This window comes from Geotrypetes seraphini, chromosome 2 (assembly GCF_902459505.1).
Source record: "Geotrypetes seraphini chromosome 2, aGeoSer1.1, whole genome shotgun sequence".
Taxonomy (NCBI): domain Eukaryota; kingdom Metazoa; phylum Chordata; class Amphibia; order Gymnophiona; family Dermophiidae; genus Geotrypetes; species Geotrypetes seraphini.
The window spans coordinates 309,899,994-309,927,012 of NC_047085.1; the positions used below are offsets into that span (position 1 = coordinate 309,899,994).

The 27,019-nt window shown below is 44.0% G+C and overlaps 2 protein-coding genes across 7 annotated transcripts in view; one reads left to right on the forward strand and one right to left on the reverse strand.

The window, feature by feature from the left end:
- Window positions 1–24,530, reverse strand: part of NPHP3 (nephrocystin 3) — a 267,264-nt gene extending 242,734 nt beyond the window's left edge. For 3 of the 5 annotated variants that reach the window (XR_004538010.1, XM_033929970.1, XM_033929973.1), the window contains exons 1-5: window positions 24,421–24,512; window positions 14,046–14,438; window positions 8,004–8,129; window positions 4,027–4,177; window positions 909–1,061 (exon numbers count right to left, since the gene is read on the reverse strand). Coding sequence is in view for 4 of the 5 variants with exons in the window: in XM_033929970.1 (XP_033785861.1) it covers window positions 909–1,061; window positions 4,027–4,177; window positions 8,004–8,129; window positions 14,046–14,369 (754 nt within the window). In the remaining variant the exon portion in view is untranslated. Of the gene's footprint in view, window positions 1–908; window positions 1,062–4,026; window positions 4,178–8,003; window positions 8,130–14,045; window positions 14,439–24,267; window positions 24,385–24,420 lie in introns of those variants that run through there. The other 2 variants (XM_033929971.1, XM_033929972.1) reach the window with 2 other exon arrangements.
- LOC117353728 (tetratricopeptide repeat protein 30A) overlaps window positions 24,501–27,019 on the forward strand; it is a 183,397-nt gene continuing 180,878 nt past the window's right edge. The window contains exon 1 of one of the 2 annotated variants that reach the window (XM_033929974.1): window positions 24,501–24,724. In XM_033929974.1, the coding sequence (XP_033785865.1) occupies window positions 24,671–24,724 (54 nt within the window). In that variant the 5' untranslated portion in view covers window positions 24,501–24,670. The remainder of the gene's footprint in view (window positions 24,725–27,019) is intronic. The other variant, XM_033929976.1, reaches the window with a different exon arrangement.

The following is a 27,019-nucleotide window of genomic DNA, read 5'->3' on the forward strand; positions in this document are numbered from 1 at the left end:
TTGACTACCCACTTGTCTAGAAATAGAGTGGGATTGTATAAGAACAAACCAATTCTTCCTTCTTTATTCCTGATAGCATAATATTTTCATTTAAATTAGATTTACCATAATTTACCGTCTTTCAAAACAATATTGTTGCTACCTCTACAGTCTGCTTTCAACACCACCTTGATAAAAGTATAGCCACAGGGATCCTGGAGGGGCACAGACCCCTCCAAAACACAGAACCAGTCACTAGCCAAACTCATTGTGTAAGCATAGATGCTAAAACAACTTACTAGAATCACCAAATACAATTTTACATCTTAGTTGATTATAAGACAAGTGGCATGCTTGGCATGTTATTATTTAAAATCTATTTTTGCATGCAATTTTTAGCGTCTTTTACAGAATTAGGCTGTAAGTTCCCCTACCAAGTGAAAACACAGTAAAGTTAGTTGCCTTTTCTCTCTCGCTCTCTTCCCCATAAATGATAAATCCTCAGACTTAAAAGAACAAGCAGTTAACACCCTTGCTTAGGCATTCTGATTTTCACTCACTGTCCTCTTCTTCAAATCAACTCAGCCTATTAAGTACACAAAACTGTTTGAATTCTGAACTTAGTAGTGGGCTTAATTCACTTGTTTAAAAACTGCATAAATTTGTCAATGAATATATGAATGTTTTTGAATGATGACTTAATTATGAGTGTTCATGAAAGATGAGCAATTTAATGTCCCTGACAACTATTAATAGTGTGTATAAATTTCAAAACTGCTAATTTCATCAATTTCCCATCAGCACTTCCGATGAAAGGTAATAAAAAATCAGTGCACAGATACTGTGTGCTTTTTTCTGACATCAGAGATTACAATATCTTCCACGTTACCAAGTATGCTGTCTGTAACAGATAAACATTGGTTTTTCACCTCTGTTAACATTTGCAAATGGTCCTTCTACGTCTATAGAGCTTTGGGCAAATTCGGGCCCTTTGAAGGACTGTTGTAATTGCATCATGCTGCCCATAGATGGCTCACTTCTAAGCGCTCCACCAGTCCAGTATTCACACTGAGTGCCTGGAACTTAAGACACAAGAGAACAATAAACAGAAAAGCATTTATCTGGAACAAAATATCAGACAAAATGAAATATCAACATACAATCAAAGTAGATTTATGTTCCTAAATTGGCTTCTTTGAAAATTTATTCGAGCAGAGTACCTAAATTTATGCTCAAAATTTCACTAAGTAAAAAAATACACGCTGCCAGGGGCTCTCACTTATAATATGATCGAGATTTTAAAAAATTGATAATAATATGCAAAAATGATCTCTGATTGGACTTCCTATATTTTTTTTAAAGAAGGAATTCCATTCAATAATCAATATTTATATTAAACATATGCTCAGTAATGTGTAGCACTGCCAAGGACTGAAATCCCTATAGCGAGACCCACCACCCAATCATTGTATATGCGCTGAAAATTTCATTACCACATCTCGCTCCCTCCCAGTACATTAATAACCTGTTCTCGATCTGGGGTATAATATTAGTGTACCAGCATTTAAGGGCATTTTCTAAAATCTGAGTGCATAAGATATCTTATGGGCTCTTTTTTTTTTTTTTTATAATTCTTTATTCATTTTTAAACTTTCAACAAGTGCACAATATAAGTAATACATAGATTTACTAACATCACTTGATAAATCTATCAAGATCATAACAAAGGTATATATATCTAAACCCTTCTTCCCCCCTCCCTTTCCATACAATTATTTAATTGAATCAATCTTTGTCATATTTCTTTTTTACATTTTTTTTTTTTTTCATTTATATAAACCCTCCCCTTTCCCTTCCATTCATAAATAATGTTAAGAAAATGGTGTTTATTCATTACAAAACAATGTCAATGGCCCCCATATTTCATTAAACTTTTTATAATTTCCATTTTGTATTGCTATTGAACGTTCCATTCTATATATCTTATGGGCTCTGAGACGTTCCCATTCTTCTGCATTAAGATTCCTACTTATACCCTTCTCTCAAGCTTTACTTCTAGCTCTCTACCAAACCTCACTGGTCAGTTTTTCTTCTCCATGGCAGAGAAATACTATATCAACTCATAGCAGCAGCCTCTTTTCTCAGTGGCAAGGGCTTTCAGCTGACTGGTGCTGACATCTTGTTACGTTATGTTATGTTATATGTGATCTTATATCCCACCAAATCCTCTGAGGTGCAGTTCGAGGCAGGTTACAGACAGTATTTACATTACATAAAGGTATATACAGGGTAAAACAAAATTGGGTTATACTTCTAACAATGATCTTCCCATTTACTAATTCATAAATGCTGCTCCTAATTAGCAAGCTTGCAAACTAGATACTGAAAGGTTGGGAAACTTATATCTTATTGCCTGCTACCACTTCACTTCTTAGTTTATATCACTATATGGGATAGATTCAATAAATAGCACCCAAAGTTAGGTGCCGGGATGATCTGTGTTAAGCTAGTATTCTGTAAAGAGTGCTTTGCATGGAATGGCCTTCATAGAAAGCTAGCTTAGCATGCATTTCATGCCTAATTTTGGGTGCAAGCATTTACATCTACGAAAGGCTGATGTAAATGCAGGCACTCAATGGTAATTAGGCGCTTAAATGCAGGTATTCCATAACATTGCACCTGACTCCTGGGAAGGCCCCGACCTGATAACAACAAAGAAGTGGGAGAAGAAACACTAGAGAATGACAAGGAGACAGAATTTGTCCCCATTCCCGTCTCTGCGGATAATCGTGGGAAATCATCCCATGTCATTCTTTAGTGTTTATCTCAACCTCAGTCCTTCTACACCAGCATTCTTCAATGCAAGACTTAAGGGTCAGTGGCTATGCCCATTCATACTCTGATTCTTCCCTCTCTCCTTATAGAATGACACAGGGATGGTTTCCCATGGTTAACCGCGGGAACACTAGTCTCCATCAGTAGTCTAAAGATGGTGATCCTTTATTGAAAAATACATGGAAACCTGCCCATGACCACACCCCCTTTGGGAGTTGCATGACATGAAATTTATGGGTACAAGTTAGAGAATACGTTGAAGGGCAAGTACGCACTTAACTCTTAATTACTGCCAATTAAGTGCTTGCTAATACCAATTATTATTATAATTTCTGGTGGAATTCCTTATGTCATGTTTATAAAATGGAGAGATTTATTGCAATACAGCGGGGATGTTTCAGGAAATTTCAAGATGTTTGGGAGCCATTAACAAAGTAATGTACTGATTAGATGACTTTTTTTCCCTTAAATTTACAAGTTCAATTGTGAGGGGGGGGTAATTTTATTGTTACATATTGTATAAGGTATTGATTATATGATAGGAAAGGGTGGGAAGGGTGGGAGATAAGAGCATATCATTTGTACTACTGATGAGTATTAAGTGATATATTTATTGTTAACTTGTTTGGACATATTATCACACTTATTGTAAGTTTGAAAATGAATAAAGAATTATTAAAAAAAAAAATACCAATTATTAATTGTTAGTGCCAAGTTAGACAATTCCTTTGTGTGCAGATCTGCGATTCATGCCCAAAACTGAGGGCTAGATGCACTAACATGGTCACTAAGACTGTGAGAGTCACTGTTGGACGATTTTTTGACTGACTGTGGAACAGCGATCGATGTTCCAACAAGTTTCCATGCAAATAATTTGCACAGATAATCCCGAGTGACTTCAACACATGCACAGAGTCGGTTTGGGGAAGCCCAAACAGTTGAGTGGCAGGGGAAGCCCCAGTGCAGCCTCTTGCAACTCAGCTTTTGGGGCTTTTGTCTTTTTTTTTTTTAATGGCACAGATGTTGTGCGTGTTACATATGCACAATATCTGCCCCATTAAGAAAAAATGCCAGTGAAATTCAGTGGTATATAAAATAGAGCTTTCAAGTCAACAAAGTTTGAAGTTTTGCTTTAAAACTAGCCCAGATGTCTTATCACATACCTTGAAGAGAAAAGTAGACATCTGGTGGTAGTGTGCATATGATGCTTACCAGTGACATCTGTACAGTTGTCATCAGAGTCCGATTCTCCTGGGTCCAGCACTGGGATGCCTTGTGCCTGTAGCCTTTGAAACCTGGACTCCAACTCTCGCTTCGCTCTTAGCAAGTCTTGAATCTCTTTTTCCTTCGTCTCCCTGAAAATCTTTAAGAAAAAGGGAACAGACGTACATGTTTTGCAGCAAAAGAGTACATCAGAAAGCTTAACCAGGATTCTATCATTGTTGAGAATAAAATTTAAACTTAGCTGCATTAATCAGTCTGTAACAGCACCTATAGGACACCTTTTTCAATGATCTTCAAGCACCATCTGTGATACCAGGAACCTCAATATTTGCTGCAAAGGCTGGCAACTGTTCCCATAAGATTAAAAACACATTAAATTTCCTCTAAATGAGGAGGGTAATTTTTAGAACACTTTACATGGTTAAGCTAGTTTTTATTGTGCTCCCCACATATGCTCAATAAAAATTTAAATGGAAAAATAAAGTAATAAACAATTTAGTTGTGTTGATAAACATTTATAAACAAAGCCCTGCCAGCTGAACATCTCTTTCTCCCATAGACATCATTTACCTCGATTTTCAAAAGGCTTTCGACAAGGTGCCACATGAAAGGCTGCTTAAGAAGCTGTGGAACCATGGGGTGGGAGGGGATGTGCACAGATGGATCAAGCACTGGTTGTCGGGCAGACTGCAGAGGGTCGGAGTAAAGGGTCAATATTCTGACTGGCGGGGAGTCACAAGCGGTGTACCACAGGGGTCGGTGCTGGGGCCATTACTCTTTAACATATTTATCAATGACCTGGAAAAGGAGGCAAAGTGCGAGGTTATAAAATTTGCAGACGATACCAAACTGTGCGGCAGAGTTAGGACCAGGGAGGAGTGTGAGGACCTACAAAGAGACCTGGACAAGCTAGAAGACTGGGCAAACAAATGGCAAATGCGCTTTAACGTGGACAAATGCAAGGTCATGCATATAGGGAAAAAGAACCCGTTGTTCAACTACAAATTGGGGGGGGTACTGTTGGGAGACAGCAGACTTGAGAGAGACTTGGGTGTGCTGGTGGATGCATCACTGAAGCCATCTGCACAGTGCGCAGCAGCCTCGAAAAAAGCCAACAGGATGCTTGGCATCATAAAGAAGGGCATAACAACCAGAACGCGGGAAGTCATCATGCCATTGTATCGAGCGATGGTGCGTCCACATCTGGAATACTGCGTTCAGTATTGGTCGCCGCACCTCAAGAAGGACATGGCGGTACTTGAGAGAGTCCAAAGGAGAGCAACGAAAATGGTAAAAGGGCTAGAACACTGCCCATATGCCGAGAGGTTGGATAGGCTGGGGCTCTTCTCTCTGGAAAAGAGGAGGCTCAGGGGAGATATGATAGAGACCTTCAAGATCATGAGGGGCATGGAGAGGGTGGATAGGGACAGATTCTTCAGACTGAAGGGGACAACAAGTACAAGGGGGCATTCGGAGAAACTGAAGGGAGATAGGTTCAAAACAAACGCAAGGAAGTTTTTTTTCACCCAAAGGGTCGTGGGCACTTGGAATGCGCTACCAAAGGAAGTGATCAGGCAGAGTACGGTACAGGGATTCAAACAGGGATTGGACGGATTCCTGAAGGATAAAGGGATCATGGGATACTGAGGGAGGAGCTGGGATGTAACACAAGTATAGAAAGCTAATCAGGTAATGAGTATAGAAACCAAACCAGGTCGTGCATGTGCAAGACCGGAGGGTTAGGACTTCGATAGGAAGACAGGACTTAAATGAGAAACCAAGGTGGCAAGGGAGCCCCTTCTGGTGATACAGACAGGTCGTGACCTGTTTGGGCCGCCGCGGGAGCGGACTGCTAGGCAGGATGGACCTGTGGTCTGACCCGGCAGAGGCACTGCTTATGTTCTTATGTTCTTATGTTCTAGTTCAGCAACCAGAACTTTGCTTTATAAAATGACAATTGTACAGAATATAATTAATTTTTATATTTTAATAAAATAAGTTCAGTATAAAACTATTCGAGGCTTGTGTGGATGGGATCAGATGGTTTGCGGGACAGGGCAGGGAAAGGGACGAGCTCATGGGGACGTGGCAGAGGCGGGGACAAATTTTTTCCCCATGTCATTCTCTAGCTGCTATGACTTTTTCTTTTAAAATATCTGGTTTTTCTTCGGCATCAGTTTCCAGTTCAATTTCCAGTTATATATCTAGGTGGCCCAAATAAATAGCAAGTATAATCTCAAACGTCTAACTCAGATATACTTTTAAGCTATACGTGAACATTCAGCAACAGTACCTAAACAGATTGCACCACTTAATATATGTATGATTTGAAAATGTCTCGTTAGATGTTTCAAATACATTCACCATACATGAATATTGGTTTCTAAGAACTTAAGTAACACTGGGCCTGATTCTATAAAAGGCGCCTACATTAGGTGATGCTAGGCATCCTAATTGCTTCCGCCTAGTGATGACTAAGTTCGGGATCGGCACCTATCTTTTTTTAGATTAGCTTAATAAGCATGGTAATTGACCACACCAGTTTTCACTCAATAAAAAAATATAAAATTAAGAAATTTAAGAGTTTGGCGCCAAACTCTTAGGACAGCTAGGAACACCTAAGTGGAGGCACCTTCCAAAACCTAAGGACACCTATGTTAAACAGTAGCCAAGGTTAGGGGTGCAGAATAAGCATGGTTGACTTAGGTGTCATTAGGCATCTAATAAAGGTAGCTATAAATTAGGAGAGTAAAAAGCTGACCTAATGGCGTGGCGCCTACCTTTAGGACACCTAGCGATGCCTAAGTCTGCTTAGGCGCTGCTAGGTGTGATTCTATAAATGGCGCCTAGCGGTTGATTGACAACTGCACTGAGAAGCACCTACATTGTAAGCGCTGTTAGGCGCCATTTATAGAATCAGGCCCATTGGACCTACTGCCATACTACCCTTTATCAGAACCCTTCTTCCAGTAGGAATTACACTGCTACAAAGTACAGTGGTACCTCGGTTTACGAGTGCACCGGTTTGCGAGTGTTTTGCAAGATGAGCAAAACATTCGCAAAATCGGCGCCTCGGAAACCGAGGTTGCCTCGATTAGCGAGCGGCACCCCCCTACGATCCGGCACCCTCCCCCCTGCAATCTGGCACCCTCCCCCCCGCATCGCACCCCCCGCCACGATCTGGCATCCCCCAGCACCCACCCGAATACGCTGCTTACCCCCATCTGGCTCCGGCACCAACGCATAGGACATGACGGTGCCCGAAGATATGCGTCGTCTTGTTTGCTGGGCCTTGAGCATCTGTGCATGCTCAAGGCCTTCGAGTTCACGCTCTTGGAGAGGGGGGGAGGGTGCCGGATTGCGGGGGAGGGGGGGAATGGCGGATCACGTGGGGGGGGGGTAAGCGATGCCAGTTCTTGGGGGGGGTAGAGCAGTGCCGCTGGCCTCGGGGGATGGGGGTGGGTGGGAACATATCAAGCGAGTTTCCCTTAGTTCCTATGGGGAAACTCGCTTTGATATACGAGTATTTTGGTTTACGAGCATGCTTCTGGAATGAATTATACTCGTAAACCAAGGTACCACTGTATACTTATTGCATTAACAAGCTTCTTATCTCCAAAATGAGCAAAAGCATAATAGATAAACCAAGATAGAAAAAAAGAATATATGATATATGTACTCATGTATGTAATTGTAAGGTTGGGAGGGAGGGTTTTAATATTACTAATTTAAATGGCAGATAATCAAGTGATATAGCATAAGTTCAATTGTTATTTTCTGAAGCACTTGTAAAAATGAATAAAGAATTAAAAAAAAAAAGAAAAAAAAGGAGCACTAGAAACAAAAATCAGATGGAGAAAAGGGTTTCAAATCAAGAAATAGATAAAAATTAAGGTAATACTGCTGCCTTAAGATAAACCCAGACAATGCACAATGCCTCTTGACTGTTCAGTACAGCATCACACCTTGAACTGTCTTTTGACTTTGTCTCTGTCGTGTTCAAATGAGGCAGCTCTTTCCATAGCTTGGTATTTGGCTTCTACTGCACTTTCTTTTTCTCGAAGTATCTTCTGATAGGTTTTTTGAAGTGCCTGAAAAAGTCAAAAAAACTGTCAGCCAATCAAATAGCTATGAAAAGGGCTTTACAACTCTAGTTGAGGGATGGAGGAATCAGAAAACTTCCCAATCTCATCTGTCCTCTGTACAGACACCATACATCTAGCAGATTGTCCATGTTTTTGTGGCAACTAAACTAGGTGCTGAAAAACGAGCATCAACGTGCAAAATACACAAGGATATATTTTTGTGACTTTTTTTGATATTATTTATTTTTACAATTTTGCCTAACATCCCTGGTTTCTCATGACAGCCAATGGGTAAATTTTGTGGCAGATGTTAAATGACAATTTTGCAGCACAATATTTGACTCTAAGACTAACACGTGTGCAATGATGCAAGAGACCAAAGGTCCATCAAATTCAGCATCCTATCTCTGGCAGTGACTAATCCAAGTTGCAAGTACCTGGCAGGATTTCAAAGAGTAGATTTAGTCCATTTTGCTCACCCTCAGAGATAAGAGGTAGCTTTCCTATGTACCTGATTAATATAGACTTCTCCTCCAGGAACTTGTCTAAACACCTTTTAAAATCAGCTATCTTAGGTGCCTGGACCATATTCTCAGGTACCAAATAAGACAGCATGATTGTGTGTTTAGTGAATAAACACTTATTCTGATTTTTTTAATGCATTACCTATTAGCTTCATGGAGCATTCCCTAGTCTTACTATTAAAAAGAGTAAACAACCATTTCTTATTTAGCTGTTCCACTCTACCCACAGTTTTATAGATCTTAGCTTGATATTCACAGAGAGGCTCCAGCCCAATTAAATCACGCTCAGCATCCCAGCCACTGATATTCTGTGGCTCTTAACTAAACAATGCTGCTGAATATCAGCTCTGACACTACCAGGGTGGAGTCAGGGAGGAGACAAGAGTTATACAGTCATTAGTCAAATTCACTGGCAGTGTCTGCATAAGAAAGTGAGAGGATAGGACTGCACAAAAGGCGGTCCTACTTTGCCCACTTAGCTATATGAGGGACCAACACCGAATATTGGTCAGCACCCCATTAATTCATCCTGGACATACAACGTTGGTGCTTGGACATAGCCCGGCATTGAATATCCAGGCTTCATTCTTCCCACTCCAATTTGATATCTCTGCAGCTTTCGACTCAGTGGACCAGCAATTACTCCTAACCAAACTCTTGGAAATTGGCATAACAGGAACTGTACTGAATTGGTTCGCAAACTTCCTACAAAATCATGAATACGTAGTCAAAAGACAAGAATCAACCCTTGGAAGGCGTTCTGTGGCGTCCCACAAGACTCCCCATTATCCCCAATCCTATTCAATTTATTCATGAGCTCGCTGGGTCACATCAAAATGGAAGATGAAACGGTATAATGATATGCCAACGACATCCTCCTCCTCATTCCCATAACCAATAACCATCCTAATATTGCCCCTAAAAATCTCAAACAATATAGATAAAATTCAAACCTGGGCAACGAAAACAAGCTGAAACTGAACACCACTAAGACCAAAGCCATTGGTTTCTGCACCGCACAACAGAATGTCATACCTAACCTCACTCTTCCATCAGGCATTACTCTCATAATAGAAAAATCCACCAAGGTTCTAGGCTGCATCTTAGACGACACTCTCACAATGGAACCACAAATATCTAACCTTCGGAAAAAGACTATCTACACTATGCGTCAACTGCAACTCACAAGATCATACTTCCACCCACACCACTTTGCTCTGATCGTTCAGATGATGGTCCTACCCCAACTGGACTATTGCAACTCTGCCTACCTTAGCATCAACACTTCTCTCATCCACAAACTATAACTCATCCAGAACACAGCAGTTAGACTAATCTACAAATTAAAGAAATTTGACTCATTCACAACCTTCATCAGGCAATTACACTGGCTCCCAATATCATCCCGAATAATTTTCAAATCATCTTGTATCCTATACCAGATCCTATATGGAAGCTCAGCAGCCTCTCTCATCCAATTATTCTCTAATGTTTGGTCGACATCAAAAAGAATCCTTAACAGAATCCAACTAAATCTACCATCCACAAAAAACCTCCACTACAAGTGAATTTTCCACTCTATGCTAATTTATCTGGGTATAAAAACATGGAATGACCTACCAGAAGTTATCAGAACAGAGACGAACTACACTACATTCAGAAAAAACTTGAAGACTCACCTCTTTGACAATTAACAGTCTTAGTTTCTGTATAACTCCCCCTATTTCTGGGTCCCCTCTCTTATTTCTCCATACCCCTTCCCTACTACTTTCCCCCTTCCTCCTTGATCTGTCGCCTTGAGCCTGTATAGGTATGTGTGACGCACAAATGGAAGATTAGATTAGATATCTATAGGTATCATTATTTCCTGCATAAGCATCACTTCAGACTTGTCCATATTAAATCAGAGAATGACACAGGAACAAATTTTTCCCCATCCTGGCGGAAACTCTTTTTCCCGTCCCGGCGAGTTATTTTTCTGTTCCTGTCCCATCCCTGCAAGCTCTGTTCTCATCTGCACAAGCCTCAAACATTTTAAAATCATAAGTGTTCAAGGCTTGTGCAGTTAAGACAGAGCTTACAGGAATAGGGAAGGGACAGGGACAGCAACAAAACTTGTGGGGATGGGGCAGGGAAACTGAGTTCCTGTGGGGATGGGGATAAATTTGTTCCCATGTCATTCTCTACATTAAATTTCATCTGTCATTTATATGTTCAGTATCCCAGGGTCAAAGTCTTCTTCAGCTCCTTACAAATCTGCCCACAGTTTTAACAGAATAAGGCTGCTAAATTGATTTTTGGAAAGAGTAGATATGATCACGTTACTCCATTACTGAGAACATTGCATTGGCTCCCGGTATATTGGAGGGTTTAGTTCAAATGTGCTAGTGTTGTATTTAAAAGTTTATATGGGATTTTTTCCCCCACTGCTCACTCTTTGCTTTAACTCTCAACAACCTCTTTCAACCAGAGGAATACATAAATTTAAATTAATATTTCCTTTAATTAGAGGTACTCAAGCTTTGGGCAGGCTTTCACACTCTATGGCATTTGCCTTGGTAAAAATTTGGAATGACCTCCCTTCAGATATTAGACTTCTTTCCTCTTTGACATGTTTTAGAAAAACTCTGAAGACGTATTTGTTTGATACATTTTTTTTTTTTTCATAATTCTTTATTCATTTTAAAACTTTCATCAAGTGTACAAAAATTGCAACACAATAACATAGATTTAACCACTTGTACATCTTATCATTATAACTTATAGTTGTAAATATAACCCTCCCTCTCCCATCCTGAAATCCTTTTAGTAATTTTTATTTTTCATATAATAGAAACCCTCCCCCCACCCCACCCTTATCTTCCATATTAAATATAGAAATATTAGGAAAATGGCATCAATCATGACAAAAGGACGTTAATGGTTCCCAAATTTTAATGAAGTTTTTATAATTTCCATTTTGCACCGCTATTGATCTTTCCATTCTGTATATGTGGCAAACTGAATTCCACCAAAATTTAAAATTGAGCCTACTATGGTCTTTCCAGTTATTAGTAATATGTTGAATGGCTACTCCGGTCAAAATCAATAAAAGTTTGTTATTACACATTGATATCTGACTCTTTTTTCTCATAGACATACCAAAAAGTACAGTATCATAAGTTAATGCTATGTGATTTTCCAATAAACAATTTACTTGATCCCAGATTGAGTTCCAAAAGGCTAAGATATGGGGACAATAGAACAAAAGATGATCTAAAGTCCCTATATCCAGATTACAATGCCAGCATCTATTAGACAAAGAACTATTTAACTTTTGCAATCTAACTGGGATACATTTTTAGCTAACAAATAAGAAATTGCAGTATATGTTCTTCTTGTCTAATTATTGTTTCCCTATGTACTTTTGAGATAACTTTGTTAACCAGTTTGAGTCCCATCTGGGAATGACCTGGTATATAAGATTAAGGATAGGATTGGAATAACAAAGGAGTCTTTTAACTATTAGTGCATGTTATTTGCATCAGAGCTCATAGGAAAAAAAAAAGGGCCCTGTGGCCGTAACATGCACTAATTATAAGTAAAGCCCCTTTTAGTGTCTTCTGTAGATTTAGGGCTCCTTTTACAAAGCTGCGCTAGGGCCTTAATGCACGCTAGATTGCTACACGTGCTAGCCGCCTCCGTTTGAGCAGGCGGTAGATTTCTGGCTAGCACGCACTGTAGCGCGCACTAATCTGGTGCATGCGATAAAACCTTTGTAAAAGGACCCCTTAATGACTTCACATAGTGTTCCCTTTTTCAGATCATTTCAAATATGTAAAAAAAATAAATAAATCATTAGTCCCATGTTTATCCACTCTTACTCTAGCTAAGATAATTTTCAAGCGCCATTCTGATCTCATGTGCAACTTTCTTTAAATTAGCTCCTTGATTTTCTCCTATCTGCATGTTCCATCTTTGCTTACACCCTATGGTGTCTATTAAAATGTTTTATTGTTTATTGCATTGACTTTTGAATGTGGCATAATATGTTATACCTTATACTTTTATTTGGATAGTTACTATTGTTATTGTCTATTGCTTATGTTTGACTTATTCTTGCTGTACACCGCCTTGAGTGAATTCCTTCAGAAAGGCGGTAAATGAATTTAATAAATAAATATAGATCCACTAAGAAAAAAAAAGACCATTTAGTCCTATTCTCTACTTCCTTTCTTTAGCTAGTTCCCAGGCCCCGGTAGGACATACACTCCTATCCTGTTTCTTTTTAATTTCCCGAAAAGTCTGTAATAAGGGACTTTGTCAAATGCTTCCTGAAAATTCAGAAACAATATTATCAACTAGCTCACATTTATTAGAGTTAACATATTTCTCGAGTTAAAAAAGAGGACATGTGGCTCCACCCTCCAGATCCACCCTGTCCCACCCCAGCCTCACCCCCACACAAACTGAGCCACCTCGTCTCAGAAGGAAAGTATGGTATAGTGGTTAGAGCTACAGACTCAGCACCCTGTAGTTGTGGGTTCAAACCCCGTGCTGCTCCTTGCAACCCAGGACAAATCACTTAATCCTTCCCTGCCCCAGGTACATTGGTTATATTGTGAGCCCACTGGGACAGATAGGGAAAATGCCTGAAGTACCTAGATGTAAACCGCTTTGGAGTGTGGTTGTAAAACTATAAAAAGGCGGTACACTTCCTTTCCTCCCCTCCCCCCCTTGTAGGATGGGTACCTCTAGTGGCAGCGGGGGCCACACAAGGGTGGAAGCTGCGTCAATCATAGGTACCGGTGGTCCAGAGGTAGGTTGTAAGTTGCTGGAGGCTCATTTAGCACTGGCTGGAGGTGGTAGGAAAGGCCCTGGCTCTCTGCCTGAGCTCAGGGCTGTGTCTAAAGGGCCTCTGAGCATGCATACCATTTCAGGCCTCTGAGCTAGTGTTCCATCTCAGGCTATATTCCAGTCTCAGGATGATCTATGGCTCTTTGGATTATAGCCTATAGTCCAGCTGCAGTTATGTGCCCCTTATTTAAGTTTTAGAGACTCTCCCTGTCATGATATTCAGCTATGTTTTAATTATGCTGCTTTTGAAATAGGCTCTAACTATAGTGTGTGAAGTTTTAGGGAGAAGAAGGATTTTGCTTAGGACATGATTCAGTCAGGTGCCCATAAGATTTTCTGCATTTTACTTTATGGTTAACCTCCCACTTACTGAACTGTTTTTATGCTCTTTTTCCCACAGGTAGATAATGCTTAAGTATGGACAAAATGGTGAATCACTGTTTTTGGTGAATGATTTTACAATGCCTATTCTATAATCAAAAATACACTTCCCACAGGAGGATGTTGCTTAAGAAACAGCCTGCCACTGTTCCAGTTCTTACCTGCTGCCTACTTCACTCACCTGCAGCTCTGCCCTTAGCCTTTTGTTTTCTTTGTCAAGCTTGGCTTCTTTTTTCTGCATTGAGGCAATCTCGTTATTTTTGCTGACCCGGAAGATCTCATACTCCTTTTTCAGACGCTCATACTCTGCGGCATATTCCAGGTCCACAGAAGCTGTAGACTTGAAGCTAGCTCCAATAACACGAGGACCTCGTCTAAAGGAACTGCGTAGGAGCCGTGCCTTGGGTTTCACCTCCACAGGAATCTCACAGGCTTCTCCACCACCTCCTCCATATGTGTCTTCAATAACTTCCCCAGGATTCACTAGGGATGATGCTGTCCCCATAGTGCCGCCTGCCTAATCCCGGCTACTGACATCCTTGTCCAGTCACTCAGCTCTGCATCAGTCTCATCTCTGTGAGGCAAAATGAAACAGGTCATTTGGTGTGTGTGTGTGTGTGTATGTGTTGCAAACTGCAAATTATATTATTTAAATTTATCCCACTGCAAAATCAGAGCATCTCATTGCAAGCCTGGCTGAACAATAAGATTTAGAGTAGACCATTACAGCTCATGAAATTGTTTACAAGAAAATAAAGACAAGGCTCTCTACTTTTGGAGATTACTATAAACCCAGGCAGAAGTATGGAGTAGACTATTTAGGCCATAGCCCAATCAATATTTTGCCCAACATAGCAGCAGCAAGTAGACAGCTTGGGTGTAGAGCCGAAGATTGAAGGGGCCAAAAACCCCCAATCAAAAAGGTGTTTGACTGGTCCTGCTTATAATACAGGCAAGTGTGCAAAATACCGGACTATCAGTTGCATGGGCTTCCTTCCACTTCTATAAGAAACACAAATCCAGCAGTTTAAAATGAGAAATTCTGAAGAAATCCTCTCTTGAAAACCTTCAGTGCCACCCTTGAGCTGGTGGTAAGTTTCAAGTATTAAGACAGCATTTGTTTATGTGCTGTTTTCTCTATTCCTACCCAGTGTTCAAATATAATTTGTAGTCATCTCTGGCTTCCTGAGGATGGGAGACAATGTGTAAGGAGAATTTCCCAAAACTGACCCTTTATTTCAAGTGTGAAGAGGTATACAGACCAATGATTCCATATATCAGGTGTATGATTTATTGGCACTCATTGATCCTGTAGCCAAAATAAATTTAAATGATAGTGCAGAAGGGAAAGGAGAAAGATCAGTGGCTGAATATGTATAAATAAATCCCTTGAAGTAACTACAGATCTTTAGTTCAGGTTTGCTCTTTTTCCCAGGACCACAGAAGCTCTCACATAATGGCTCCCTCCTTCCCATGCTCAGGTTGAACTCGATAGAGCCTCTGGTTCTCTGCAGTACATATCCCTGATGTATCCATAAATTTGCTACAGAACCATATCTCTAGTTGATCTTTACTTCTCAGACCCTACTTCCACAATATTCTGTCTCTCTCAGTGTAGCAAAAGTGTAAGTTATGCCACCATGGTTCATTTTTAAGGCTGCAGAATAATGCAGTGTTTTCCCACCATCTCTTTAAATATTGCCTCAAATTTTCTGCATCTTGCTGTCATTCTCACAGAATAATCTTTTATGGTATAGTTGCATCATGGCAGTTTTGTGGGTGAAGTTTAATATTTTCTCTATGACTACCCAAGCTTATCCAAATATGTAGTGCATTCTCTTGATTCTCACACTCTCTGCTAACTTCATTTGCATGAGTTGTATATCAGAGATGCCAAGGGTGAACCGCCCCAAAGAGCGAGCGAGATTGAAGGCCAAATAGTGAGATTTTTCAGACATGAAAGCAGTGAGTAAGATCAGTGCACTGGTACTGAGCTCTGATGAATGAGAAATAGGGTTGAAAGAGTGTGAGTGAGAAAGTTTTCAAATGAGAGTGGCATACTCTTGGCACCTATGCTATATTTAAAAATGTATTTCTATTACTGAGAGGTGGTTACTGCAAGATGCTGTATAAACTGGAATGATCCTTGTTTTCATAATGCTGTAATTCAGGAAGTGACCACTGAAATCCATTTTTTGTAAAATAGCATTTAGTGAAGAAGATAAAGGAGAAATTAGGTTCTTACCTGCTAATTTACTTTCTTTTAGCTTCTCCAGACCAGTAGAGGTTAACTTTACGAATGGGTATATATCTAATCATGACCAGCAGGTGGAGACTGAAAACAAAACTTTGGGACAGTATATACTATCCTCCCTTCTCTATTTCCCTCAGTCTGCCGAATAGCCAAGCAGAACCAAGAACTGGAAAACAGGAAGAAAACAATACTCCGAACAGGAGTAACAAATAACATACCCAAATGCTGTTGGAAAATGCAGAGGAGAAATACCCGAAGGAAAATGTCCCCACAGCTCGCCAGCTAAGCCAGCCGAGCCACAGCCGCTGTTCTTTAATTCTCCCCGGCCCTAGAAAAATACTAGAACCCGCAGCAAAAAACAAAAACTGCCCGCGAAAACAGCCCCAACAACAACAACAACAACAGACAGGGTGGGGACCTCTACTGGTCTGGAGAAGCTAAAAGAAAGTAAATTAGCAGGTAAGAACCTAATTTCTCCTTCTTTAGCACTCTCCAGACCAGTAGAGGTTAACTTTACGAATGGGACGTACCAAAGCAGTCCCTCTCACGGGCGGGACCCCCGAAGGGCCGATACCAGAACACGCTCACCGAACACCGCGTCCCGACGCGCCTGAACATCTACCCGATAATGTCTAACAAAAGAATACAAGGAGGACCAAACCGCAGCCTTACAAATATCCACCGGAGGCACGAGCGACGACTCAGCCCAAGAAGCCGCCTGACCCCGAGTGGAATGAGCCTTGAGAAACTCCGGAACAGGCTGCTGTTTCAGAAGATAAGCGGAAGCAATCGTCTCCTTGATCCAGCGCGCAATAGTAGCCTTAGAAGCGCCAGCTCCCCGACGAGGACCAGCCAGGAGGACAAAGAGATGATCGGACTTCCGGAATTCCTGGGTCCGCTGCACATCAGAGCGAAGGACCCGACCGACATCCAACTTGCGCAGCTGCCGTTGCTCAGAAGAGCCCTCCCGACCACCCAAGACCGGGAGAACCACCGATTGATTGACATGAAAAGGAGAAACAACCTTCGGCAGAAAGGAAGGAACAGGCCGCAAGACGACCCGCTCCCTAGACAACTCCAAGAAGGGAGCCCTACAAGAGAAAGCCTGCAGCTCAGAAATACGCCTAGCAGAAGTAATGGCCACCAAAAAGACCGCCTTCAAAGTAAGGTCCTTCAAAGAACAGTCGTCCAAGGGCTCGAAAGGCGGGCGCACCAAAACAGAGAGAACCAGATTAAGATCCCAAGAGGGAACCGAGGGCCGTAGGGGAGGCCTAAGCAACTTGGCCGCCCGCAGAAACCGAATCACATCAGGAAGAGCCGATAAACGCTGACCTGACACCAACCCTCGAAAGGTCGACAGGGCCGCAAGATGAACCCGGAGAGAAGACCAAGCCAGGCCTCTATCCAGGCCATCCTGCAAGAACTCTAGAATGTTAGGCAGAGAAGCGCGAAAAGAGGTCACTCCCCGCGCCCGACACCATTCCTCAAAGAGACGCCAAACCCGCACATAAGCCCGAGAGGTAGAAAGCCTCCGGGACCCCAACAGTGTAGCGATCACCTTGTCTGAATATCCCTTCTTGCTAAGGCGACCCCTTTCAAGAGCCACGCCGTAAGACAGAAGAGAGACGGGTCGAACAAGGGAATGGGACCCTGCATCAGAAGGTCGTCCGAGAGAGGCAGAGGAAGAGGAACCGCCACCAGGTGCCTCACCAGATCCGCATACCACGGACGTCGAGGCCAATCCGGAGCCACCAGCACCACCAAACCCGGATGGTGAACAATGCGAAGAAGCACTCTGCCCACCAGCGGCCAAGGAGGGAACACATACAACAGCCCCTCCGTTGGCCACGGCTGGACCAGAGCATCCAGACCCTCGGCCAGCCCTTCCCTGCGACGACTGAAGAAGCGGGGCACTTTGGCGTTGCCACTCGTGGCCATCAGGTCCATCAGGGGCTGCCCCCAATCTTGCACTATCAACCGAAACGCTCCGGCGCCGAGAAACCACTCTCCTGGATCCAGGAAGTGACGACTGAGGAAGTCTGCCTGAACATTTTCTACCCCGGCTATATGAGAAGCCGAGAGGTCCAGAAGATGGGACTCCGCCCAAACCATGAGCCGAGCCGCCTCCTGCGCCACAGGAGTGCTCTTGGTGCCCCCCTGACGATTGACATAAGCCACCGCCGTGGCATTGTCCGGCAGGACTCTGACCGACTTGCCCAGCAAAAGGGAGTGGAAAGCTAACAGCGCCAGCCTGACCGCTCTGGTCTCCAACTCGTTGATCGACCAGGAGGCCTCCTCCGCGGACCAGGTGCCCCGAGCTGAGTGGCCCATAAACTGAGCCCCCCAACCGAGGAGACTCGCATCCGTAAGGAGCACCGTCCACTGCGGGAGATCCAGACCCACCCCCTGAACCAGGTGAGGGGTCCGGAGCCACCAGCGCAGACTGCAGCGCGCCAAGCCTCGCAGGGGAACCGGAACATCCAAATCTTGCCTCCGGGGAGACCACCTCCGGAGCAGAGCATACTGAAGAGGACGCATGTGGGCCCGCGCCCACCTCACCACGTCCAGGGACGCCGCCATTGACCCCAGGACTTGGAGGAAATCTCGCGCCCGAGGACCCCGGGACGCCAAAAGCAGGCGAATCTGAGATTGCAATTTGCTCACCCGGGCCTCTGGAAGGAAGACCTTCCCCAAGGAGATGTCGAACATAACCCCAAGGCACTCCAGACGCTGAGCCGGGACCAACCGACTCTTGGAAAGGTTGACCACCCAGCCCAGCGACCGGAGAAACTCCACCACCCGAGCCGTAACCCGGGAGCTCTCCTGCAACGACTTTGCCCGAATCAACCAGTCGTCCAGGTAGGGGTGAACCAGGATGCCCACCGACCGCAAGGCTGCCGCGACGACCACCATTACCGTGGTGAACGTCCGAGGAGCCGTGGCCAGACCAAAGGGAAGCGCACAGAACTGAAAGTGCCGCCCCAAGATCGCAAAGCGAAGGAAGTGCTGATGAGAGGCCCGAATTGGAACCTGCAAGTAGGCCTCCGTCAGATCGAGAGACGTAAGAAACTCCCCCGGCTGAACCGCCAGAATGACCGACCGCAGCGTTTCCATGCGGAAAGACGGAATCTTGAGAGCTCTGTTGACCCCTTTCAAATCCAGGATGGGCCGAAAGGTCCCCTCCTTTATGGCCACCACAAAGTAAATGGAGTACCTGCCGGTGCCCCACTCCGTAGGGGACACCGGCACCACTGCCTCGAGATCTAGCAAACGCTGAAGGGTCTGACGAAAAGCCTGCGTCTTCCATGGAGTCTGACATGGAGAAGCGAGGAAAAGGTCCGGCAGAGAGCGGGTAAACTCCAGAGCGTAACCGTCCCGCACCACCTCAAGGACCCACTGATCGGACGCGATCTCGGCCCATTTGGGGAAAAATTTGCGCAGCCGGGCCCCCACCGGAACCAAAGGGGGCGCCGGCAAGGAGTCATTGCGCAGGACGGGAAGCGGGGGAACCGGCGGAGGGATTCCCTGCCCCCCGACGGGCCCCCCGAAAGGGCTGCATGCGCTGGAAGAACCGACCCCGGGAAAAACCCTGAGCCGGGAAAGAAGCAGCCCCACGCCCCGGGCGATACTTGCGAAATTCCCGCAAACGCCCCCGGGCAGCCCCACACCTAGACGCAGGGCGGGCACGGTCCTCAGTCAGACGGGGCACCTTCGAGTCCGTCAGAGTCTGAATCAACTCATCTAATTCCTCTCCAAACAAAAAGACCCCCTAAAGGGAACTTTAGTAAACTTAGCTTTGGACGCAGAATCCGCCGCCCAAGCGCGCAGCCACAAAATACGCCGCGCGGCCATGCCATAGACTTAGCCGAAATCCGCACCAAGTCATAAAGAGCATCTGAGAGGAACGAGGCAGCCATCGCAATCTTCGCTACCTCCTGATCCACTAGAGACCAGTCATCAGACTCCCGATCCAGGACACGCTCAGCCCACCGAAACACGGCGCGAGCGACTAGCTCCCCACAAACAGCCGCCTGGACCCCAAAGGCAGAGACATCAAAATCATACTTAAGAAGAGTCTCTAACGCACGCGCCTCCGAGACCCTAAGAGCAGAACCGTCCATAACAGGCACGGTATGCCGCTTAGGAAGTGCCGAGACCACCGCGTTCCCCATTGGCGAAATTAAGGTAGCCCTACCTCCCTCCGGGATGGGATACCCAAGAGCCAAGGCGCACACCAAACGAAACTGCGCCCATAGGCCACTGCGCCAACACAAAATCCCGCAAATCCTGACGCACAGGAAAAGAGCGGGAACCAGGACAGACCCCCTGAAGCAGAGGGGCCCCCATACGCGGGGTCTCCGGCGGCGCCACTGCAAAAATGCAGCACCAAGGAGACCTGCTACACAGGTCTAAAAGCTCATCCCTCTGAATAAAAAAGCGCACCACGGACGCATCTGCTCTGGAAGACGGGAAACCCGCCGCCCCGCTGCCAACAGGCGTCCCCTCTAGAGGATCCTGGAAGCCCGCCAAAGCAGCCAGGTCCTCAACCAGGCCAACACGCTCCTCCGCCCACCAATTCGCAATCCAAGCCCCCCCGCGGGCGCTTGGATGAGGGAGGAGGAAGAGGGGACGCCAAACGAAAAGAGGGAGGCAAAGCCATAGGGGGCGCGGAGGGAAACCCCCCCCGAAACCCCCCAGGCGCACGTGGGACCCCCAAAAGTCCGCACAAAGAAAGAAAATAAATTGGGGGCAAAAAACCCCTGGGGGTCCCCAGGGACTCCCTGCCCCAGCAGGGGTCCATGCTGAAACCTGCCCCTGTGTTCGCCATACAGGGGGAAGGTCACCTGAGGTTGCAGACAAAATGGAGGGGCCAGACAAAGAAAATGGCGAAGTTCCCGCCAAAAATGCTCCCTCCATGGCCTGTAGCGGCTGAGAAGACTGAACAGTCCCAGCCGCTAAGACAGGCAAGTCGGCATCAGCTGTCAAAAAATCAGCTGAGAGGGAATCCTTCGGGGAATCCCTCCGTGGGCGGTTGTGGAAGACCGGGCTTCCCCACTGCTCCAAGCCGACTCGCGAGGCACCATCGGCGGGGAGCTCTGGGCGCCTGCAGCCGCTGCCGACGGAGCTCCACCACCTCACCGACCCAAACCGCCGAGTTCAGGCCGGCCGCGAGTGCCTCGCGGCTGGACTAAAATTGTGGCCTACTCCCCCGGAGAAGGGCACAATTGCTCCAGACGCGACCTAGCTATAAAAAAGTGCTGGTTACATGAAAAAATACAGTAAAATACAGTTTTCTTAAAGGGAAACAACCCTTCAGACCAGCACTACCTCAGGATTTTTTATTTTTTTTTACAGAACAGACTCCACAGGCTCTCGAAGCAATATGCCTTGCTTGACTTAGGGGGCAAGGCTTACTGCTGAGGCTCCTCTAAAAAAATGTGGGGAGGTGGAGGAAGTGGGGGGAGGGACCCCGCTCGTGACCCGCCGGGTTTGACACCCCCGAGGTCGGACGGACCCCCAAACAGGGCCCGACCAAGCTCCGTCCGGCCAAAAACAGGGACAAAAAACCCCTAAACAAATTCCAACAGCCCTACCAAGAGAGATGGGTACAGATCACTCAACACCTGCTGGAGACTGAAAGAAGACTGAGGGAAATAGAGAAGGGAGGATAGTATATACTGTCCCAAAGTTTTGTTTTCAGTCTCCACCTGCTGGTCATGATTAGATATATACCCATTCGTAAAGTTAACCTCTACTGGTCTGGAGAGTGCTAAAGAAGTTGTAATTAACTCCCCTTTTACAAAACTGTGCAAGAGGTTTTTAGCCCCAGTTGGCATTCAGCACGCTGGCAGACACCAAAAACCTCTTGTACAGTTTTGTAGAAGGAGGGGGGGGGGTTAATTTTTGTGAAAAAGTAAGGCCTACAGTGCAAAGCATTTGCTAATGAAGTTTCCTAATAAAGAGCAAAAGAACATAAGAATTTGCCGCTACTGGGTCAGACCAGTGGTCCATTGTGCCCAGCAGTCCACTCCCACGGTGGCCCCCAGGTCAAAGACCAGCCCTACCTGCTTATGTATTGGTTCAACAGGCTCCCTTTCAGCAAGTTGCAATAGAGTGTTTTAGCGTTGACTGGCGAGGTAAATGCTCCGACACTCATTCAATTCCCATGAGCATAGGAGCATTTAATTCACCGTTCAGTGCCAAAATGCTCTACCACGGCTTGATGAATGGGGGGCCAAAGTTTAAAAATAGAAATATATGTAATCATCTTTTTTTTGTTTGAACTAATGTATTTTTAAATGTCATGCCAAAAGTTTAAACGATAGCAAAGTACAGTTTATTTATTTATTTAAAAAATTTCTATACCGTTTACAACTAAACGGTTTACAAAATTTACATACATATTTTTTAAAACATAATAAAATGAACACTCCAACACTCCAACAAATTGAAGGGAAAATTAAGGAACATGATAAAGAATTGAAGGATTTAAGGAAAGAAATGAATATTTCTAATTTATCTGTTCAAAAAATGGAAAAAGAAATTGTATCATTGAAACAAGTTCAAGAGGCTTTAGTTAAAGATAATATTAACCTGAGGAAGAAGACTGAAATGCTCGAGAACAATTCACGCAGTAATAATTTAAGGTTAATTAACTTTCCAAGACTCGAGTTAGTAACACCTAGAGAAATGCTTAAGAGATATCTAGTAGAGAACTTAGAGATACCCGAAGATTCATTACCACCATTTTCACAGGTTTATTATTTGCCTGATAAAGAACAAAATCAACAACTAAAAGAAAAACCTTCAGATCAAGAACTTCCAAATATATCACAGATCTTAGAAACATCTGAGAAGGATTTAGCATCACCAGCCACCATGATTATTACTTTAGCTTTGCCAATTGATAAAACATGGTTGTTAAAACTTTTCTTTAAAAATAGACAAAAAAGCTTTCTTGGTTATAAAATACAAATGTTCCCAGATTTGGCACGGGAGACGCAAAGGCGTCGCCGTGAATTTCTTCTTTTGAAACCTTTGGGAGCAACTTTTTATTTGAGACATCCGTGTAAATGTATTGTATATCACCGTACTCTTAAATATGTGTTTTTTGAACCATCACAATTGACAAACTTTGTGGCTATGTCTCGCCTGAATGTTAACAATCTTTGAGCCCTATATTTAGGATATTGTGACCTCATCTCAGTGCTATAGTTCTCAGCTTCTTTTACAATTTTCTTTTTAGTTAATTTCGCCAATTTTCAATAATTCTTGGATCCTAATTGTGGACTTGAGCATAAATAGTATATTTGTTTAATTTAAGATTTATATTGCTTTGTATTTGATATCTATCCTATTATTGCTTTCTGTACAAGTGTAATACTTGAAATTTAAGTTGAAAATAATAAATAAATAATAATAATAAAATGAACATAAAAACCAACCTTAAAAATCATGGCTAGAAAATAGTGGCATAACTTTGCATAATAAGGTAATGGCATGACTTTGCATAATAATGTAATGTTAATTCAAGATAGCTGCCTGAACCAGAACGAGTGGCTGCCATGACAACAGGTCCATACAAAACTTGGCCGCTAACTCATCCAACTCCCTGTTACCTAGCTACCAAGACACTACCCAAGAAGCCCGAGGCCAGTGATGTCATTTTAAAGTGGCCACCTGCCTCAAAGCACGCTCGGGTAATCAGCCGTCGCACAAATCATTGCAATCAAAGTGGCACTATAACGGATTCGAGGCATAGGTACCAGCTCTGTGGTGGGTGCTTGATCAATATTAGAGGTGCTCTTTCGAAGTATCCAATAAGGGGCAATCGTCTTGAATTTAGCACGCATCATTTTTGGGAAAAATAGGTTCCTATCATTCGAGGCACTGGGGTTAACGCGAATCAATGCGTCGAGGGTATTAGGGAGCATAGTTTCTTTACTTCCTCCATGCGAGGTCACTTCTCGAATCGGACCCTCTCCTCAGCCTGACAACAGAGGAAGAAGCCCCGGAAGTCCTTAAAGGCACGGGGGGAAGTGTAGCAAATCTGCTAATGCTAGCCTTAGCTTCTTGCAGTGGCAGTAATGTTTTCAGATCCCTAAGTGGATGCTGGAGGAAGGAGAGAGACCCCTGATCGACTACTCACTTTAAGAACCCTGAAACTGCACAAACCCGATACCAATGACGATCTGGTTACACATATCTTGCAATATTTTATACCTTTCGGGACGTTATTTAAAAAAAATCCCTCCAAAAGTGAGACTGAAACCCAGATGTTAAAAAAAACAAACAAACATACAAACCGGACAGCCGCTTCCCAGGGACATTTACAGCTGAATTAAACCACCATATACAAAGAGAAAAAAAGCAGTCCACCCAGCCTCTCTGACGTCACCGCGTGCTAACCTGGGGGTCGGGGTCGCGAGCCGACAACTTCCGCTCTGTTGCCAGGCGAAGCCAAGGAAGCGAGCGGATGTTGATGGAGTGTGGGAGGCGCTTGCCAGAGGTAGCCCCGACTTTCTGTGGGCGCTGCTCCAAGCAGCCTTGACATGGCCTCCCTTCAGATCAAAGACGGAGAGTACACGGCGGTGGTGTACAGGCTGGTGAGTGAGGAAGTGGTGCACGGAGTGCTCCTGACCTCACGTACCTCGCGGATCTAAACCCGTACGGCCTTAAAAATCCGAGGTCCGTGTCGGTCCGTGTCCGTGGCGCTTGTAGTTTCTGTCGCTGACAGACCTTGATGAGATTTTAGCGCTGACGGATCCGTCTCAGCATAGGGAGGGAAAAGTGTTAGGATCCGTCAGCGCTAAAAATCTCTTCGAGGTCTGTCAGAGCCAGAGACTAGTGCTGGAGTTTGGAGACTTCTTTTCCATAACGCACGTCCAAAACCTATGTCCCCGCTCTCTTGGCTTCTGCTCTGCCGCTCCAGCACTAGTCTCTGGCTCTGACAGACCTCGAAGAGATTTTAGCGCTGACGGATCCTAACACTTTTCCCTCCCTATGCTGAGACGGATCCGTCAGCGCTAAAATCTCATCAAGGTCTGTCAGCGACAGAAACTGCAAGCGCCACGGACACGGACCGACACGGACCTCGGATTTTTAAGGCCGTACGGGTTTAGGTCCGTGAGGTCCGCGTTTTACCCCTTCCCGGCGGGTACGTCTGGTAGCCCTGTAGAAATAATAGTAGTACAGGTAGTAGTAATAATAATAATAGCTTTATTTGTATCCCGTCGTACCTTTTCAAGACGGTATACAGTGTTGAAGCAAACAGCGTGATTGCATGGTATTGGCTCAGTTACAGGTTTGTGGAGAGTACAGGCGTATCGCGACAATCCAACATGGGTTTGGGGTGTGGATAGATGGAGGGCATCAAGGTAAAGAAAGTAAGAGTTGGGGGTTTAGTCATTGGGAGGAAGTTGGAAATTCAGACGAATTTGTCGAATAGGTGGGTTTTCTTTTTTTCTTTATATTTTATTGACTTTTCAAAATTATATTCCAAGCTTTACATCTTGTACAGAAAGCATAATCGAAGACATAACAAATTAAACAGAATTCATCAAATAGAACTAATAATACATTCCTTAGTTACACTCAAGTCCTCATATGTGATCCAAGAAGTAGAAAAAAAAAAGAGTGATTACTGAAGTATAATAAAGATATGTATAACTGCTGCTGAAACAAATGACTTATTCATTCTATACAGAAGTTGTTGTTGTTACACCATCCTTTTCCAAGCATTTTAGGGAGAGAAAACTAACTAAACTAGAAGGATCTACAAACACATTTAAAAAGAATGGTACACTTGCAAGAGTACCGTAAAAAGAAGATACCCCCTAATTGGGTCACCCCTGGTTTCAACATTAGAAATTCTCGTCTCATCTTCTGCATTTCTCTCGAAACGTCGGGGAAAATTTGTATTTTAAACCCCAGAAAGTCCTTAATCCTATTTTTAAAGATCAATTTAAAAATCCAATCTTTATCTGGAGATAACGCTACAGTCAACAATAAAGTAGCTCAGTGTGTTGTTCCAGATGCCTGCTTGGAAGGATAGAGTTCTATCCAGAAATCGTTTGAATTGGCATCCCTTGGGGTTTGGGAAAGCAAATAGTAATGGTTTGCGAGAGAGGCGGGGTTTTAACCTGTAGGGCAAAGTGTCTCAGGAGGTAGGTTGGTGAGGTGCCGAAGAGTGTCTTAGCTGTAGTATGCGTCCCATGTATTGGTTGTCACTTGTCAGGAAGGAGGCGAGTGGATTCCTCTCTGACACTGCTAGGGACTGTGAGAGATCAGAGGTCGCTGTATTGCTAACTACCTGGGCTGACCTGAGGTGGAGCAGCTGTTCTAGGGAAACTGAACCACAGAGGACTTTAGACAGTGCAAGCTAACATAAGATTTTTGTTGCTTGGTAAAGTTATTTTCTAGTGAAATGTGTCTAGTGGTTCTGAAACAAGGGTTACCATATTTTTACTTCAAACAAAAGAGGACCTGTAGCCCTATTCCATTCCTCTCACAGCTTCACCCTATTTCACCTTCCCCAACCCCACTCAAATTTCATCTCTTCAGGGCTACGTTAGGAGGGCATCCGTGCATGCATGCAAGATCAATGATGTCATGCATGCATGTTTGTGACATCATCGCGTCACATCCATGAAAACTTGACCCCAAGCCCAACGGTTTTCAAAACCCAGACAAACTACCAGGTTTTGAAAATCCTTCTGGACACCTGGACAATCCTATAAAAAGAGAACATGTCTGGGTAAATCTGGACATCTGGTAACCCTACCTGAAACAATAGGGTTCTGTATCTCAACTTGCAAGTTGTTTGCAGAAAACTGTCAATCATGTTTTCAACTTCGCCTCGTTCCCAGGCAGCTGCTCCTATTGTTTTTTGCAAGCAAGTT